General features: G+C 37.7%; 1 protein-coding gene across 1 annotated transcript in view; it reads left to right on the forward strand.

Annotated features, from left to right (window-relative positions):
* Nucleotides 1-19376, forward strand: part of LOC133522859 (endoribonuclease Dicer) — an 81196-nt gene that overhangs the window by 4055 nt on the left and 57765 nt on the right. Inside the window, exons 3-13 of the mRNA XM_061858320.1 lie at nucleotides 607-720; nucleotides 4994-5171; nucleotides 9512-9635; nucleotides 10304-10496; nucleotides 11223-11401; nucleotides 12362-12498; nucleotides 12902-13142; nucleotides 13945-14063; nucleotides 14487-14599; nucleotides 14925-15027; nucleotides 17977-18164. Of these exons, the coding sequence (XP_061714304.1) occupies nucleotides 607-720; nucleotides 4994-5171; nucleotides 9512-9635; nucleotides 10304-10496; nucleotides 11223-11401; nucleotides 12362-12498; nucleotides 12902-13142; nucleotides 13945-14063; nucleotides 14487-14599; nucleotides 14925-15027; nucleotides 17977-18164 (1689 nt within the window). The remainder of the gene's footprint in view (nucleotides 1-606; nucleotides 721-4993; nucleotides 5172-9511; nucleotides 9636-10303; nucleotides 10497-11222; nucleotides 11402-12361; nucleotides 12499-12901; nucleotides 13143-13944; nucleotides 14064-14486; nucleotides 14600-14924; nucleotides 15028-17976; nucleotides 18165-19376) is intronic.

Raw genomic sequence — 19376 nt, forward strand, 5'->3', positions numbered from 1 at the left:
CATTAATAGGTATGGATGTTATTTCTTTTTCTTTGGCACAGTCAGTAGGCACCTAGAATGACAGAAAAAGAGTATAGAAAAACCAGTGGATTAGAAGATTGCTCACCCAGACAACCTTTGGGTAGCAGAACAAAAGGTAGTTAAACTGTAAATAGATATGAATGCAAATTTTAATTCCTTATAACTATAATAAAAGTTTGTTTTTTTGCCTAACACCTGAAGGGAAATGATTGACTTACGCATAAAGAGTCTATACAGTTAATGCAATCCAAACAGGTCAATGATGGGAAATCGAAATCTATAAGACCCTAGTGACCATACGAGTACTACTAGAAGAGAGATAAAAATTTGATATTAGGATAATAGGATATTTAAGGCAGATTACGAAAAAAGAAAAACTGTACTGGAAGATTTTCAAAAATAGTCCATATGCTGGGAATTTGAAGTGGTTTTTTTAAAGATCTACACTAAAAAAAATCCCATATCTTGATTTCATAATACTAATTTATTTTTCCTGTAGGCCCTACGAGAATTACGTAATTACTAGCATTAATTAGTTCCCTCAGGTATCCCAGTGCATATACAGTAGGTAAAACTTGTTTTCAGAAAAAAGTTATAGAAAAACTTTGCCCGGTCAACGGAGTCGGAGGATATAGTGGAGAAGACAGGGTGGATTACTGGAATAAAGAAAAATGGGATGAAGAGCTCTCCAAGAATCAGGTAAGAATGAAACATATTTTTTCACACTGTTTTCATGCAGCAAAATCACTGTAGCTGTTGATGTGAAAGACATAATTATTTTCAGGTAAAACATTTTGAGACCCCCCTCCCCCAAGTTCTATGGTAACCTTTGACCCTTCAATCAAGAACAGGTTAGCATTATATAAATCAATAATGTGGTTGCCATATATACTCTGGCACAGCAATCAGCAAATTTAATAATTGTAGCCACAAAGAGTTGACTTCTCATGGAAAATTTGAATTTCGTGCCTTTTTCTACTGATAAGTTGGGTGTGTTTAACTATATATAATATTAACTATTTGTAACAATGAAAATTACTGTTTATAGACAACTGTTTCTGAAACGTAAATATTGACAGTCTCAGAGGAACTCTGCTTATAAACTTTAACACTTCCTGGTACCAGCATGATTTCAGTGAATACATGGACTCAGTAATATTAATATTTAGTCCATTACTAAGTATGCTACTAGTAAATTCAAAAACTCTATTACTGTCCTTAGCGTTCATGATGCGAAGTACATGTTTAAAATTAAAACTAGGCTATTAAGCACATTTTTGGCATAATTGTGGATACACTGGTGATATTTTATTATGATTTTGTAAAAAAATTTAGCTACTTACCAAATAACGAATCTCTATTATTAATATTATTATACTTGTACTATTCCAATAATATAACTTGTACTCTTTAACAATTAAAACAAAACATATTTTATTTCATATAAACAACAAGTTAATTTCGGCTTATAAATAACGTACTTCACTCACAAGTAGATATAAAACAACTGCATTGTCGTGTGGAAGCCAATACCTTTTGATACCAAATTGGTCAACATTAGAGCAAGAATAATGCATAATTAATTAACGTATTGTTACTTCCCAATTGAGAATCATTTTTGGGTAGGTATGCTTTATTAAGAGCAATTCATTACTGTAGGGGCCGTGCGCGTTGGAGGGTCGGGTCGAGATGGCTATCTCATCTTGTGGCCTGAATATACATGTACAGTGAGCACAACTATTTCCTTGACAGCGCTGACGCGAGTTACCATTTTGTATGTCTGCGTCAACGCCCCTTGCTCATTGTTATTAGTGCGTTACTTGTCTTCTATGCCATTATTGTTTGTTAGTGTGTATGTCGTTACATACAGACGCATGGCATACGTTTAATGCCTTTGAATATATAAGATAATTTCAACCTCTTCATTACGAGGTCCCGTAGCTCAGTTGCTCGAACACGAGACAAACGATCAAACGACCCCAGTTCTAATCCGAAAGAATCCATGGAAGGAATAATTGTTTTTTCATGTTTTTAACCGACTTCAAAATTTCAAAAGGAGGAGGTTATCTAATATCTTAAAAAAGTGACATTTGATCAAGTGGAACTGCTGATGATGATCAGAATGGAACTCTTCAACGAAGCATAGTACACGCTCGGCGATTTGCCCTCTTCGCTGTGTTTGTTAAGTAAATTAGATTTTCAAGACAAATTTTTGTCAAGTTCGAGTTCTGACGATGGGGTCCATGAGGAATCGAGGGAACTCTTCAAATGTGAAAGGCATACATATAGTGATTTTTGTATTTTCTTTAACAAATCAAGCATTTACATTTAAAAAAGTGACATTTGATGAAGTGGAACTGCTGATGATGATCAGAATGTAACTCTTCAACGACGCATAGTGCACGTTTTGGCGATTTGTCCTCTTCGCTGTGTTTGTTAAGCAAATTAGATTTTCAAGACAAATTTTTGTCAAGTTCGAGTTCTGACGATGGGGTCCATGAGGAATCGAGGGAACTCCTCAAATGTTAAATGCATATATATAGTGATCTTAGTATTTTCATCATTAAATCAAGCATTTACATTCCATTAACGATTCGAATTCTTGCGTTTAACCAGTTCTTGATGACACGACCGCGATGCACGGCGCAGTTGTCGTGCACGAAGTATATGTGCGAGTCGGGATAAACAACTCTCACAGAAGGCAACATGACGTCTCGTAATATCTCTAAATATCCTTGACTGTTATTGCGGCTCCCCACTTACACCAGCTCACCCGGACCCATGAAAGACATCCAGCCCCAGTACCCTAATATTTTACGCTAGACCTGTACGGCAGAACATTTGCTTCACAATAACACTCACCTTTTCTTCCCGATAAAATTTTACGTCTTCATCTTTATCTGACTTAAATGTTTTTTCACCACATCGCACCAATCGAAGTCCAGATACTCTCTGGCAAATAACACCTTGTCATCCTTGTGTTTCCTCGTCAGAGCGATTTTGTTTGCGGGTCTTCGGCAACTAAGCCCTGCAGAACGTTAATGGTTCAGCACAGTTTGCAAAGACACATCATGAGTGGTCGCTGTGACACGTGTCACGTAGGCCGCGAGCCAGGAACAGATTTCCATGTCCTATGTTTGTAAAACGTCGGTCGTATGTCATAGTGCTCTGTTGAAGCGCATGCAAAAAAGGCTTTTCTTCCGCCGCCATACTGCTAAGTTCATCATTTTCCATAAAGATGAACTTAGGAGTATGTATCGACAGGTGGTGATCGAAAAATCGAAATTCAAAGATTGTCTTATCTAGCCCAATTTGCTGAAGTAATGAAGACATCGCAGACGGTTTTCGGACACGAATTTCGATATTAGAAATTTCCAGATCAGTTGTAAAATTATTCATTGATTCATCTCATACCTAAATCACACACTGCTTCCTTTTTCTAGGAATACCTTACATCCTGTTTATCATGTTATCTTAACTTTATTAGGACAGCGAATGGTTGTGTAGTTAGAAATTATCAAAAATTGAAATATATACCTTAATTAGTCATTCCAATTTTAATTCTATTGCATATGCAAGAAGTTACATAATTGAAGGGTCAGTTGTTTTAAATTATGATCTTAAATGATCAGTCATCTCAACTATTTATAATGAATACATTGTAAATATAATGTCGATATAGATACAACTTTGTTAAGTTATAATTATTATTATCTACTGTTTAACTACAAGTATCAATAACTAAATGGTTCAATGCTACCTAAAGTTTTCTGTTTTTAGTTTTTATGTGTAGGCAGGTACCTACCTACTTATGCATATATCATGTCAGACACCGAATATAATTGCAATACTACATTAGTTTAGCTAATCTGTCACTTTGATTACTTCACCCAATTTCTAAAGGACGCGTTGTAGCAGTTTTAAAGCAGTCTTTGTTTTATCTGGTATTGGTTTGTAGGGCACGTACGATTTGATTATTGTTTACTCGTTTAAGTGCATGGAATATTGACCCGTACTAGCATATTGAATAGTGTTGAAATTTGAATGGGTTACATTATTTGATGTGAGGCTTATATTACAAAGTCAATTTCATTTTTATATCGACGCTTTATCGGACTTCTTAAGTTGACCACACACGCTATCACAATACACAATATTTCTAACCAAATATCAGACTAAACAAACACCAAGTATGAAGCGTTGACGTAGAGCGTGACGTCATCACAATTAAGTACGATGTAATTTCCTAAATTATCAATCGAAATATAGAGAATTGATCAAATTACATTAATCGGAAACAAAATCTAAGGGTTTGGATGTCTACCTTTTCTCACCCGACTTACAACATCATAACACTTCTTTCTTAACCACAAGTTATCGCCAGCGCTAACTTTACCTGTTTTGGGGATTTGGGTCTACTATTTTAAATTTTACAGAAAAGCACCAACTTGTTCAGATACTTGCAATTTTTATTACAGGCTTTTATTTAACTAATATTTATATGTATGTGTGTTCGGGTCAAATCTTGCAAGCTAAATTAGACCCGCTTCCCATTATTATATTGAGCTCTTCTTTCTTCTCGCCACTTCCCGTTACGTGGGGTCGGCTTCTTAATCCTTAGGTGCCACTTGCTCCGCTGATAAGCGTCGTCGGGAGTTAGGCCGAGCTCCTTCATGTCTCTCTGGACATTCGTCATCCAGGTAGCCAGCGGCCTACCTACCGGTCGAGATGATCTGTTGATGGACACAGGAGGTGGCCAAAGGAACTCTGTGATAAAACAACGCATCCTATTTGTGTTTGTTAGAATTGACTTGAACTTTTTTTTATTCTTATTTAATATTTTAAGTATCAGTTGCCTGTTGAAAGAAAAGCACAAACAGCGATAAAAGCGATAAATGTATCTATCAAAAAAGTCATTTTTACAAAAATCTTATTTAGTGTGATATGAGTAGGTAATGTGACTCTGTTTCAGGTGATAGTAATGACCTGCCAGATATTGAGTGACATGCTGACGCACCAGTACATACTAATCGAGGATATAAACCTGCTCATTTTCGACGAGTGCCACCACGCGGTCGACGACCATCCTATGAGGCTGGTCATGAAGCATTTCGAACATTGTCCTACGAGCAAACACCCGAGGGTCCTTGGTAAGATATCTTACGTTACTTATTCGATGTAGGTATTGATAAATAAAAATTTTGCTTACTTTTTTCTAAAAGAGGTTGCACATTAGTGATGCAGGTGCAAAAAGGCCGTGGTACAATAAAAACGATTCTGCATCGCGACTATCTCGATACAGCATCGCTACAGTCGCAATACAGCATCAATGCAACTGCGATTCAGCATCGATACAGCTGCGATAGAGTCGCGATGTGGAATTCATTCACACGCAGTACGTTCAGGAAACGCGCGACTGAATCGTTGCAAAAACTGGGCAGAGACATCCACTTCATCTCCACGACTTCCGATTTAGTGTTTCTTTCGGCCAGTTCTTAAGAAAGTGGTTTAAGTCATCCCACCATCCTCCGCCTAGACCCTTTTTGCGGCATCTACTTGGTGGCTGCGCTACTTACTTCGATATAAAAATTAAAATACAGGACATGAATTAAAAGTTTAGTACAGCAGGCGATCTTATGGAAGACCTGACACAACCATTATACAAAAAAGAGTTAGGCGGCCCATAAATCTCCACTTAAGTACCTACTTATTCTTATTTAATATTTTAACAACTTCTTGTCTTATTTTTTTTAAGCATGTTGACACAGGTATTTATTTGGTAAATATACTAAAAACTAAACTACAAAACTTAAAACCTAGATCTAAAAATAAATAAAACTTGACTTAAAATAAAATAAAACTATCCCCCTGCGGCTTGGTGCCGTGGATGCTAGCAGCATTTCCTCGCTGTATCGCAAGACTAATTCTTTGAGCGAGGAAGCTGCCAGCTCTGCGGTCACCGGTGACCTCTCTAATCCTTTTAGAAAGTTCCTTAAAAATGTTAAAGGCGCTCGGACCCCACGGACCAAGGGTCTCGACGCCAAATGGTACGAAATTATATTTGGTGCCGAGACCTATATTTAGTCTTTTTTAATTTTTCGGCCGCCTCTGCCGCCGCGCCAGCCTTAGCAGAAGTGCTGTGGAGATGAGACGGGGCTAGGGTGTCTACACAGGTGGCGTCCCACACCAGCACCCGTCCCAACTTCCACGGAATTAGTGTCATTCCATCCGGTCTCTTGCCATCATCTCTTATAATGCCGGGGGGGCTCGAGTAGAGCTGGCACATTGACGCTGGCAAGAGACCGGCGGAGAATGTCGTTGAGCGCGGCGTGTCTAGAGAAGCGGCCGGCGCTCCTTTGGCAGGAGAGTCCGTGGTGTCCGAGGACGTCGGCGTCAGTGCCGCAAGGGCACCTATGTGGAGCGCAAACCCGGACGCTGAGACAGGCAGCAACGCGCAGAGTGTGCGGTTCCAGGAAGGTTCCGGTATGTACCGACGGGAAGGCGTGCAGCCAGGCGCCGGACTACCTGGAACCTGCTGCTAGCAGTCTGGCGCGTGCTGAACCTGTGCTGCGGCTTAAAAGAGCGTCGTAAATTATTTTACATTGAATGTCGTCCCAGGTCTATTGTGAATTTAGATTTTCGGGAAAATCCTTACCCGGGCAGGCAATGGACCAGGCGTTTTTAGACTCCGTTAAGTCAGCAATCTCATAGTTTGGAGGGCAGGCCCTTAGGATTTTGCCCACGAGAATTGCTGAGCTATGAACGGAAGATAAAAACGCCGGGGTAGAAACACTAGAAATTTTGCGGATCCCTATCCCACCGTGACGAATGGGAAGGGATGCCTGGGTCCAGGACTCTTCACTAAGCTGCAAGTTCAAAATCGATTCCAAATTATTTTTGATAATGTCGTCTAAAGGTATTAACAAATTTTGAAATTTTGAGAAAGAGCAACAGCGAAGTACATACATTAATTTTGGTACAAAGAGGCAGAATTTAATAATAGATAAAGCGAAATGCAGACTAATTTCGAGAAGACGACTTTCATAATTTTGGAATTTAGAAGTTGTGTCGGAAATGAAATTTGAATAGGATTCTTCAAAAATAGGAGACCCAAGGAGGCAAAGAGAGCTTTTGTCTATTATTTTAATGTTTGGTGTAAGGAAATCAAATTTTTGCTTTACATCCAGAAGATTTAAAGAGGCGTTATGAATAAAAAGTTCACATTTGCTATAGTTTAGGTCTAAGCCAATTGTTTCAAATTTTGATTTAATGGTCGAAAGGTCTGATAGCACGGATTCGAGGTCGCCTCCCAGGGTTCCGTCGTCTAAATACCAAACGTTAAATTTTGATTTTAAATTTTGAATAATTGGATTAATGGCCAAACTGAATATTGCCGGCCCGAGAGGATCACCTTGCTGGCAGCCGACTTCTGAAGATAGCATATTATCGCGGTAAATCAATTTGGTAGGGTCAGCATAGCAATGCAAAAGGTAGTTATATATTTCGGGTATGTTGTTCTTTATTTCTGTCAGCAAGGTGTCCCTGTTTACAGAGTTGAAAGCGTTTCGAACATCAATTTTGACCAGCACATCACAGGATAAATTTGTGAGGTAAGTACGTAAGGCATGGACGGCTGCGTCACAACCTCCTTTTATGTTGAAACCGAGCTGCACAGGTTCAAAAAGGGGTTTTAATTTGGAGATTATATACCTGACTGCAATTTTGGAGGCGAGACGTCTTATAGTACAGCCAACGGCTATCGGTCTCACCCCTCCGTCCTTTTTAGTAAGGGCAAAGAGATTAGCCCCGTATAGGATTGGAACAATTTCCGGATTCACGTTGCCTGTGTACATAAGGTTAATTAATTTAGTTAGGGAATCGACGAGACGCTCACCAGCATCGCCCACAGAGTGAGATGTGAGGTCCTTTAAATGTTGGGGCGAGAGCCCGTCCAGGCCTGCAGCAGAACCGATTTTGAATGATAAAATACCTTCTATTATGTCTCTGTTTTTTTATTTGTAGGCAGGCCTGGTTTGCCGTTGGAGGGTCCAAAAAGTGTAGGATAGTGGGACCTGAAGGATGTTTTGTCTGTAGGGCCAAAAGAGTGTCGGGGGCATCCGGCGATAGCACGTCGTTTGAGAAGAGGAGACGGGCTGCACCTTTAAGGTCTCCATCGCTAATTTTATTCTAAATTTATTTATTTTGGTTGAAAATTGGGTTTGACTTATTTTTATAGGTATATGCAGGCGGTGGAGGATGCTTGATACAATTGTTTTTAATTTTTTGTGTTAGCTATATATTTAGATCATCTTCTTGTACGTGCAGGGTATGGTAGGAAAACAATAAGAGATGGTGCCAGTCTGCGGTAGTGTTATGTTCGATACATTTGTCTATTATATTCGAAAGGTGTGAGGCCACAGATATTCGAGCTCCACGAGGTATTCTTTTTACTATGGGGGCATTATTTTTGAGATGGCTGAGATGAAGGTGAAAAGGAGTGGTAGGTTGGGTAGCTGTGGGGAGGGAAGGAGGCGGGCTTATTTGATTGTCGTAAAAGGATGGGATATTTTGGGTAAGTAAGGCAAGGTCTATGGACTTTACCCGTGTGTATGTTTAGACCTTTAATGTTCTTGAAAGTTTTTTGGCATAACTGGCATACGATTGACGTGCTATTGCCGGCGAGTTGCGTCGCGGGCTGCATTCACACTTAATATTCGTACACATTAATAAAGCGAAATACAATAGGAAAAACTTAAAACTACAAAGCACTAACAAATTAAATATGTAACTTACAACAATATGTAAAGGGTATCAAAAAATAATAACAATAGAAAAAGCACGATTGTCCTGGTGTCCTAGGGAATACGGGATATTTGCAGCGGGAAATCCTTGAGGTCGAGCCTCATGCGTAGCGTGTGGATTCGGATTACCGGGGATAGGTACTGGCACTTCACTCTGAGCACTTGAGAAAGTATAAAAGTATTTCGTATTGCTTCACTGAAAATTTCTTGTTAGTAAATACTTTGACAACCAGCCATCATAATGTTGTAAGTAACGCAGGGGCGTATCTTAGGTGCTCGGGCTGCGGTCCGCGCACCGACGTTTCAACGTGGGTTTGTCTATAGCAGGATAATATCGTTGAGCGAGGTCCTATTTGAAAAATATTTTAAAACTGTCTCTGAAAATAGTAATTTTTCCAGGAATAAATTTTCAGACCGTGTTTATCCGTTGCTAGGCATTTTTTTTTTCAAATGAAATTGTCTTACTTATTTGGAACTTAAATGATTATATTTTATGATTCATTTACATATATGCCGTAATCGGCAGATCTCGAACTGATGTCTTTTTGAGTGATTTTTTAGAGTTTATACCTTTTTGTATCCGACTGAGTAAGATTTCCTGGCATATGTGTGTACACATCTTATACCACATGGACCTTTTTGTAAGTAGTCATTTTAAAATTACCGAATAACTTTAAATTACGTTTTAGGTCTGACAGCGACTTTATTGAACAGCAACGTTGCAATATCAAATATTCCACAGTCTTTGAAAGATCTAGAGACCACTTTCCATGCGACCATCGCTACTGTAAATGAAATGGGGGAGGTATTAAAGTAAGTATTTTTTAACAATTTTGTATGATTTACGGTTAGTTTCACTGGACTTATATTGACCGGGGGATATAGGCAATGCAAATAAGTAATCACGTTCCATATCCCGGTCAACATAAGTCTCTAGTACTTAAGTATTTTTTCTTTTAATATTTACATAATATTTTATATACCCATAGGGCAGGGGTTTTAAGTATATTGTATTTCCTTAATCTATTATCTCCATCATCTGCGATTTTAAAAACGTCTCTAGTTCTTTTCGTTCGAGTTGTTCGTTCCCATGACTGTAAAAGAATCGAAACGTGTGAACTTATTTTACATAATTTACTCAATATATATTTGTATCATGTATTCATAAGCCATTTAGGTTAGGGCTTTTTTGCTCGAAGCTGATCAAATATTCCTTGTTTGTATTCATTCTGTTTCCATGTTCCTCCGTTAGCCAGGAAGGCATTGGCACATTGTTAGAAAAAAAAAATGTATTACACATTGTGTGACCCTAGAGATGTCACCAAAGCAGAGTGACAATATAAAGCGTATCTATTTACATTATCAAGAGTAGACCCCGTCTACGCTGAGTCTGCACCTACCTGATAGTGCAACATCGTAGAAAACATAGCATGATCCGATTTCAATATGTACACTTTTAACTAAACTTTTTAATGTTTTAGTTACTCCACGAATCCCTACGAGCATGTCGAGGTCTACCAGACGCCCCAAGTGACAACAGCGGCCGCGGAAGCCATAGATATCTTAAGGGTGCTGATAGACTACGTATTGTCCATTGAGTTGCCGCAAACGAACCTTTCGCAAGAGATTATACTCAAAAAGTACCAGCAGGATATAACGACTGACCCTAAAAAGGTGGGTGTCGAGTAGTTTTATCATCATTCCTCAACGGCTTGTACCTCTCGTGTCGAATGGTGGGATGTCATAGGGATCATGACCGATATGTATTTTTTTAAACCCAACCAAAAGAGACTTGAAGGAACAGTCATAGGAGCCATCATTTGAGCCGAGAGGTATAAAGTGTGAGAGTGGCACTTGGCGTATATGGTGCACATTAGTTACTTGACTAATGCCAAGTAGCCTATGAAAGCTCACATTTTCAGTTAATTTATTTAATTGCATACATTTAATACAAAAGATTTTAAATATTGCACGAAGTTCATACATACACGCAACGCGATTCGGGTGTAGCAATATCTACACTAATTGCTTATTCTAATATTATTCACATGAAATATATAAAACTTTCACTAGTATGTGTTAAATATCAAAAAGTGGCGCCATTTAAAAGATCAAGATCATGAAATATAAATATTTACAAATTAAACTAAATTGAACTACAGAATTTATTACTTTTAGCGCTCCAATAAAAGTCCAATACTGGACTTAGGCCTCTTTAATGGCATGATTATTGAACTAAAACTCGATGTGGTTATTTATACTCTTAAAATATTTCCCTCTTATTTTGTTCTTCCATTTGTTCGTTTTTTTCAATCATTTGTAAGAATTAAGCGAAAATTAGTAATAATATAGGCTAAAAGCACAAAAATATATTATTAACAGAGACTTTTTTGGTTTCAGATAATAAAAGCAGTTAAGAACATGATTACTTCGATGATGATGTTTATAAAAGACCTTGGCGTATACGGCGGTTCTTTAAGCATCACCTCATACATAATTCTTTTGGAGCGGCTCAAGCGGAAGTCTTTAAGCAAAGAAAAGGAGTTGTTATACGAATTTGTCATTACACACTTAACAAGGTGAGTACGGCTTTGTCATTTGTATTTTTCTGGAGACCTTACGATAAAGGATCTTATCGGCGATTTAATAAGGTTACTTTTTGCACTGTATTTACACTAGGGCAGATAACGTAATTTCTGAAAAAATAAGGCTCAGTGTCAACTTCATTTGCAGTACAATTCATACCTTCATTAAGTTGTGCCAAAGAGAATTTGAAATAGAGATCTTACCGGGCATCGGCTAAAGGTTGTAGCGCCATCGCTCGAAACGATGCCGCCATACCTTTGGCCTTTGATCTAGTCTTTAAGCAAAGAACAGGAGTTGTTATACGAATTTGTCATTACACACTTAACAAGGTGAGTACGGCTTTGTCATTTGTATTTTTCTGGAGACCTTACGATAAAGGATCTTATCGGCGATTTAATAAGGTTACTTTTTGCACTGTATTTACACTAGGGCAGATAACGTAATTTCTGAAAAAATAAGGCTCAGTGTCAACTTCATTTGCAGTACAATTCATACCTTCATTAAGTTGTGCCAAAGAGAATTTGAAATAGAGATCTTACCGGGCATCGGCTAAAGGTTGTAGCGCCATCGCTCGAAACGATGCCGCCATACCTTTGGCCTTTGATCTTTTAAATGGCGCCACCTTTTGATATTTAACACATACTAGTGAAAGAATAAGTATCAAAGTCAAATGGCGTTCTAAAAGTTTTAATCATGTGTCGAAAGATGGCAGTAAATTTACTGTGGCTACAAAGTTTTCTTTGACAATCCACCTCTATTTCAAATTCTCTTTGGTTGTGCCGTACAGCGTACCGTAACAAACCTTATGAGCTGAAATAGGGAGCACGTATGAACTGTAGGGGGCAGCACCCGCTTATTGGCGTGAAATGTCAATGTCAAGGAGGCAAACCTTCTAAGTTTTCTGACTCTAGAATTTAAGCATCGATATCTTAGGACTGTTTTTTCATTTACAGCGCAAGAATGGTATTATTGCTGTCTATGTCAAAGGAAGAGGGATACGAGAAAATCATCAAACATTCTTCAGATCAGATTATAAAGCTGCTAAATATACTGAAAGAATTTAACTCCAATTTATATCACAAGCCTGGAGGTAAGGTATCTGCAACTGCGACATACATATAAAACAAAATTTACATCTCGGGTTACCATAATTTAGGAAGGCAACCCGCTGACAAAATAAATTATATTTAAATTATTAAAACCAAATGGTGTGTAACAAAATCGTTAACGTTTTTCTAATCTTAAAGTTGGAGAAGAGAAAAACAAATTTGAACCCAATTCTGTGTATATGTATGACCCATCCATCCATCTGATGAAATTTTGTAATAAAAACATAAGAATAACAGTTGGACGTTTGTGTTTCATAATAAGACATATTTCGTGTTTGAAACGTGTGACAGTTATTTTATTCGCTATAATTGAAGGCAGCCTAAGTGACTTTGGTATATTATTCATTTCGTGTTTTTTAACGTATTTTACTTATTAATTTGCAGTTATAAGAAAAATAAACAAATCGAAAGACCCTCTCTCGGCAATCATCTTCACACAACAGCGGTTTACCGCCAAAATCCTCTACAATCTCCTCAAAGATGTGAAAGAAGTAAATCCGGAAGAGTTCAGTTTTATAAAACACGATTTTTTGGTCGGTTTCAATATCGATCCGTATAAGAGCACCAGGGAACAAGCGTATGTCAAGAAGGCTAGTCACAAGGCGTTGCTTATGTTTCGGAATAAGTAAGTTTCCTCAATGTTTCTTTCAGTGATATCTGTCGAACATCAATTATAGTAAATACCCCTATGATGGGACTGGCTCCAGTAATGGGATGGTATAGACACATTCTGTAAAATATGTAAGTACTTACCATAAGTTTTTAAACCCTGGCAACATTTTACCATAAATAAGAGCAATAGAGCTGATTAAGTTTAATATTTAATTGATATATATTAGTTTGAAAGTTAATGGTTAATTCCATAACTGGAGCAAAAAACAGTTTTAATTTGTTGATTAAATACATAAAAAACATAAAGGACGAATATGACATTCAACTTTGAATGCATAAAGTGGTAGAAATTTTACAGGTGTCGGTGAAATATCAAAAATACTCTAAATGTACTCTTAAATGTCCTATGATTGGTGCCGTTAACATATGTACAGTTGACGTCCACGTATCCTGAACATTTTTGCCTTACTATAATGAAGTAAGGTGCAAAAGTGTAATCATATCTTTGACGTCGACTGTACCTCACTCCGCACGCAATATACCAAAAGTTAGAATTTGGTCCGTATCATTTGTCATTTGACGTAGCATCTGACACGGAAAGCATTTCAATCGACGGCATAGGAAGTGTTTGGCATTCAATGGGTTATAAATAGACACCGCACGCACGACTTTTAATTAATCGTTTGGGATGCGGCTTTTAGTCACCGTGATATGACGTTTTTGCGTACAATAGCTTATAAAGATGCGACATCTTATTTTGTTCACTTCTAGACGCAACTGTGATAATGTTTCATCTTATACGAATTCCATTTCAGGGAACTCAACTGTTTAATAGCAACTAGTGTTATTGAAGAGGGTGTGGACATTCCCCAGTGCCTGTTGGTACTGCGTTTCGATGTTCCATTAGAATATCGGTCCTACATCCAAAGCAAAGGTACACAGATGACCAGATGAGTATATCAATTTAGTTACTCGTCTCTGTTTAAGCCCCATTTAAACGATTCAAGAACCTGCATGCAATACATTGCTAACTACAGAGTACAATGAATTTAGTCGATCGAAAAATTCTATTTCTATTTAATAATAAATCAATAAATATTATAGGACATTCTTACACAAATTGACTAAGTCCCACGGTAAGCCAAGAAGGCTTGTGTTATGGGTACTCAGACAACGATATATATAATATACAAATACTTAAATACGTAGAAAACATCCATGATTATTATTATTATTTATATTATTTAGGCCAGACCGGTCATCAAACCGATTCAATCAATAGTCAATTTATTTGCATAAAAAATTCAAAGTGACAACTTTTGCATTGTTCTTAAGTGTAGATGTATCAAATTTACAGGTCGAGCAAGAAGTGCAGATTCCAGCTTCGTTTTATTAGTGAACTCTAGCGACGAAAATAAATTTAGGAATAAATACCGTAGCTTCAGAGAAACTGAGCAATATATTCAACAGGTATTCTGATTAAGCTAAGCCCTGTACTTTTAAAATCAATATTATTTATATTTTTACTTATGATTGTATCAATCTAGCCATGAACACACATTTTAGTCCACTACACTTTATTTTGTACTTTACTACAATTATACTACCTTTAATAATAGTGAAAAGTTACGGTTTTTTGTTTAATTCTCACTGCACCCACCTTGAAGTTTGCCACGTTTGAAGTCTGTTTTGCCTTATGGTTGACTAGTAGAGAATGCCTTGTGGCATGAAGTCCGCCTGTTGTACTCTTTTTTTATGTGCAATAAAGTTTAATAATAATGGTGTATGTCTGCAGTTACTCGTGGGATCTTCGGATATCAGAGAAGGTCCTTCAGAATCTTCCATACAAACCATGTATGACGAGGATGATATTCCCCAGTACAACAATCCGTACGGAAGTAAGTTAAAAGAAACAACTATAAGCAAATTATATAATTATATCTACACACGTATCATAAACCCTCTATGATATTTTCAAAATCCATAAATAATGGCCAACATTACGTTAAACTGTTTTGTTACAACAAATTTCTTATCTGTGATGATTTTGCGATTGCTTCATAACTACATCAAAATCGATTTGGTTATGATAGTATTCAAATTTGGAACATCTCTGAAAAAAAAGCAATTCGATTTGACCTCTATTCTAATATCAGTCGAGATGCCTTTTTGTTCGAAATGAAATGTCAATCGCATACAATTTTCACATATCTCGCATGTTAATTTGTATCGAATGATACGGAAATAGGCCCCCGACTCTAGTTCGTGTCTGAATTTAAAAAAAACTACGAGTGCGTGACATGCGTGAAAAAAGTTTTAATTTACCGCCATTTGACGTAAAGTTTATCTTTTAATTAATTTTAGGTATAAAATTAATATGTTTTGTTGTTTGTAAAGAAACTATAGCAAAAGTTTCATGTAAAAAGAGCGATAAAAATATTTTGGAGACGCCACCACATATCCGCGAGTTTCGCCAAGAGATGCCCCAACGTTGAGTGCCCCCCAGAAAAAGTGTTGTACGCAACGTTATATACCTAGGCCAAAAAATGCTCGTGGCGTATTCCTTTACAATGTTCGTCTACACCTGCGGCTCTGGCTCACATTGTAACCCACGCCACTTGCCTATTTTGACCCTTCTTATACAACGGTTGCGTAAAATACTATTACAGTACATATGGTGCTACTTTTCCGCACTAGTGCGAAAATTAGCATATTACGTTACTGTATCGCACATTTAAAGGGCCATATGTACTGTAAAACGTTGTACGATACATGTGCGAATAGGTAGTTCGCACCTCGTGTCGATTTAAAACACTCCCTTCGGTCGCGTTTTAATTTATCGCCACTCGTTTCGAATTTCCTATTTTTCGCACTTGTATCGTAATCCACTATAGGAGTTATAGGACATTGCTTTTTAAGGTACAATATACACAGGTATATCAGATGGACCAAGAAATGCACCATTAGGTATATGTGAACACGGCCGGCAACGTCCCACTTTGTCCCTTGCCATAAGGACGAGAATTGCTTGTATCTTTATACGAAAAACCTGTCAAGGCGTCCTTATGGCAAGCGACAAAAAGGGATGTTTTGCAGGCTGTGGTCACATATTATGGATTATGATAGTGATTTTTATTTTATTGAGGCTAGTCTGTAAACTGTAATACCAACAATACATGCGGTATGCTTTAACAAGTACATTGACCTATTTTGTATCTATTTTAAATATACAAAGATGTTCAAGAGTTCCAAGTGCTAATGCTCAACCAATGCTATAACAAGACGACAAGTGAAACACGAAAATATACTAATACTATCAGACAGTAAATCAGTACTACAAGCGCTATGCAGCGACAAACTTAATTCAGAACTCATACTCGAATGTCATTGAAGCCTCACGGAAGTGAGCAAAGAAGGCAACAAAGTAACAATTCAATGGATAAAAGGGCATAGTGGATCAAGAGGAAACGATGCAGCGGACGAACTGGCCAGGAAAGGCTCAGAAACGCCGGCATATGGACCCGAGCCCATCGTACCCCTACCAATATCCTATATACACAACCAGCTAGACCTACATCACAAACAACTGCACAATAAATACTGGAAGGAAATGGACACATGCAGGCAGACCAAGGATTTTCTACCGGAACTGAACCACAAACTCACCAAAATACTACTGAAAACACCTAGACATCAACTACGTAAAATAGTAAGATTAATTACAGGACATAACACACTTAACAAACACCTACACAATATGGGTAAAACAGACAGCCCCATGTGCAGAGCGTGCATGGAAGAAGAAGAAATAACAAAACATATTCTCCTAGACTGCAAACAGGTACAAGTATACAGGAACAAATACCTAGGGACTCCGTGCACACTAGGAGAGGCAATTAGCAACCTGAAAACTTTGCTAGGCTTCGTGGAGGAGCTGGGGTGGTTAGAGTAGCGCTACCTCATCTCACGCAAAATAGGCACAATGGTTGTCGATTTGCGGAAAATGCCCAGAAGCACTAACTAATGCTCAACCAAGAGATCGCAAAATGTAAAGCGTCGTGCAACGCCATATGGCTCAACTGAAAAGTCTTTCTTTATGGTATTCAGTCAATTATTTATTTTTCCTACTCCTCTACTGTTATCTGTCATTTATGCATTCATTAACACGAATATAAGAACATACATAAAAGGTTTCAAGAAAAGTCTATATTGTCTATTCCTCATAAACGCTCTTGTGCTTTTATAAGCTATAATGTTACTGCGATTAATGGCTACCAACCTAACAAAACCAAAACGAATACAGTTTTAAACTAAGTGCATTGATGCCAACTTACAAAATATTCATTTGGTTGCATAGTAAAAATAATTACTTCATAAGTCAGAAACACGCATGTGACACCCGTAATATAGCAACACCCATAGACTACGAAGACCGCTTAGCGTTGCTTGTTAGTCTCCGTAGGCTACGGTGGCCAAAATTGAGAAAAAACTGTCCAAAAAATTAATTTAGCAAGTAGCAAGTACCAGGGCCTCATGAGTTACGAGGAGGTGTCGCCGACCGGCCGGCCGCGGCCCGGGGCGGGCTGGGCGCGTAACAAGGTATGCTCGCGCGTCTTGGCTATATACTTTTGCTGTAATTTGTTTACCTAAATTAAGATTTATTTTTGTTGACTCGTAGGAAAAATATTGTATGCAACGTTGTATAAGTAGGTCAAAAAATTCTCGTGGCGTATTCCTTTACAATGTTCGCCTACGCCTTCGGCTCCGGCTCACATTGTAACTCACGCCACTCGCCTTTTTTGACCCTTCTTATACAACTGTTGCATAAAAGACTATATTTTCTACAGGTTGTCTCCATGCAGTAGGTGCTATAAGCTTGCTGAACCGCTACTGTTCCTGCCTGCCCCATGACCAGTTCACCACCATAACCCCCATGTGGATTAAGGAGTCAGTTTCCCACCATAACGGTCATTATGCCGGAATAGTTGTTACTATCATCATGCCCATTGCTTGTCCTGTCAAAGAACCAATCAAGGTAAATCAAATATAAAAATAAACAAAAACAATATACATAATGGATATATACAGAGGACTAGCTTAAATCTAAAATAGGCCCTTGAGGCATTGTACCTGCTGATGGATGCTGGCGGCATTTCCTCGTTGTATCGCAATACTGATACGTTGTGCGAGGAAGCCGCAAGCTCTTCACCTGTTACGTCATAATTAACGTACGTAACGTAAATTTACTGCCATCTTTTGACACATAATTAAAACTTTTAGAACGCCATTTGACTTTGATCCTTATTCTTTCACTAATATGTCTGCAATTTGTTAAATATCATAAAGTGGCGCCATTTAATATATCAAAGGCCAAAGGTGCCCGGTAAAATGGCGCCCCTTTTTTTATATTTAACAAATTGAACACATATAAGTGAAAGAATAAGGATCAAATGGCGTTCTAAAAGTTTTAATTATGTGTCGAAAGATGGCAGTAAATTTACTTCGCTACAAAGTTTTCTATGACAATACATTTACTGTTCTATTTCAAATTCTCTTTGCTCTCATTTTAAACCGTCTTGCTAGATTGCTCTGAAATTTTGTACTTCCAATAAGATAACGTATATCTATGCCTGTAATTATTTTATGTAGCTTCAGATACCATAGTTAAAAACCGGCCAAGAGCATGTCGGGCCACGCTCAGTATAGGGTTCCGTAGTTAGTCTTCCGTCACAATAAGCTAAACTGGAGCTTAAAGTATAGTAAATTGTTAGCGAAGGGATGAAACGTGAGTTAAACAAATAGGCAAATTTGCATAATCAGTACTCTAATTAAAGTAAGTCTTTTTACTATGAAGGGGAAACTTTTTGCGATAACTCAAAAATAGCTAAACTGATCATGTTCGCTATAGTTTTCATTTAATGTCTTTTTTAAGCTCTACTTCCATGATTTTTTTTCATATTTTTTGGACCTATGGTTCAAAAGTTAGAGGGAGGGGGGGACACATTTATTTTTTCTTTCGGAGCGATTATCTCCGAATATATACACTTTATCAAAAAATGTTTGTTGAAAACCCCTATTAGTTTTGAAAGACCTTTCCAACGATAACCCACACTGTAGGGTTGAAGCAAAAAAAAAATTCACCCCCACTTTACGTGTAGGGGATGTACCCTCAAAAAAATTAAATTTTTAGATTTTATTGTACGACTTTGTCGGCTTTATTGATTTATATATCCATGCCGAATTTCAG

The sequence above is a fragment of the Cydia pomonella genome, chromosome 11 (assembly GCF_033807575.1).
Source record: "Cydia pomonella isolate Wapato2018A chromosome 11, ilCydPomo1, whole genome shotgun sequence".
NCBI classification, from domain to species: Eukaryota; Metazoa; Arthropoda; class Insecta; order Lepidoptera; family Tortricidae; genus Cydia; species Cydia pomonella.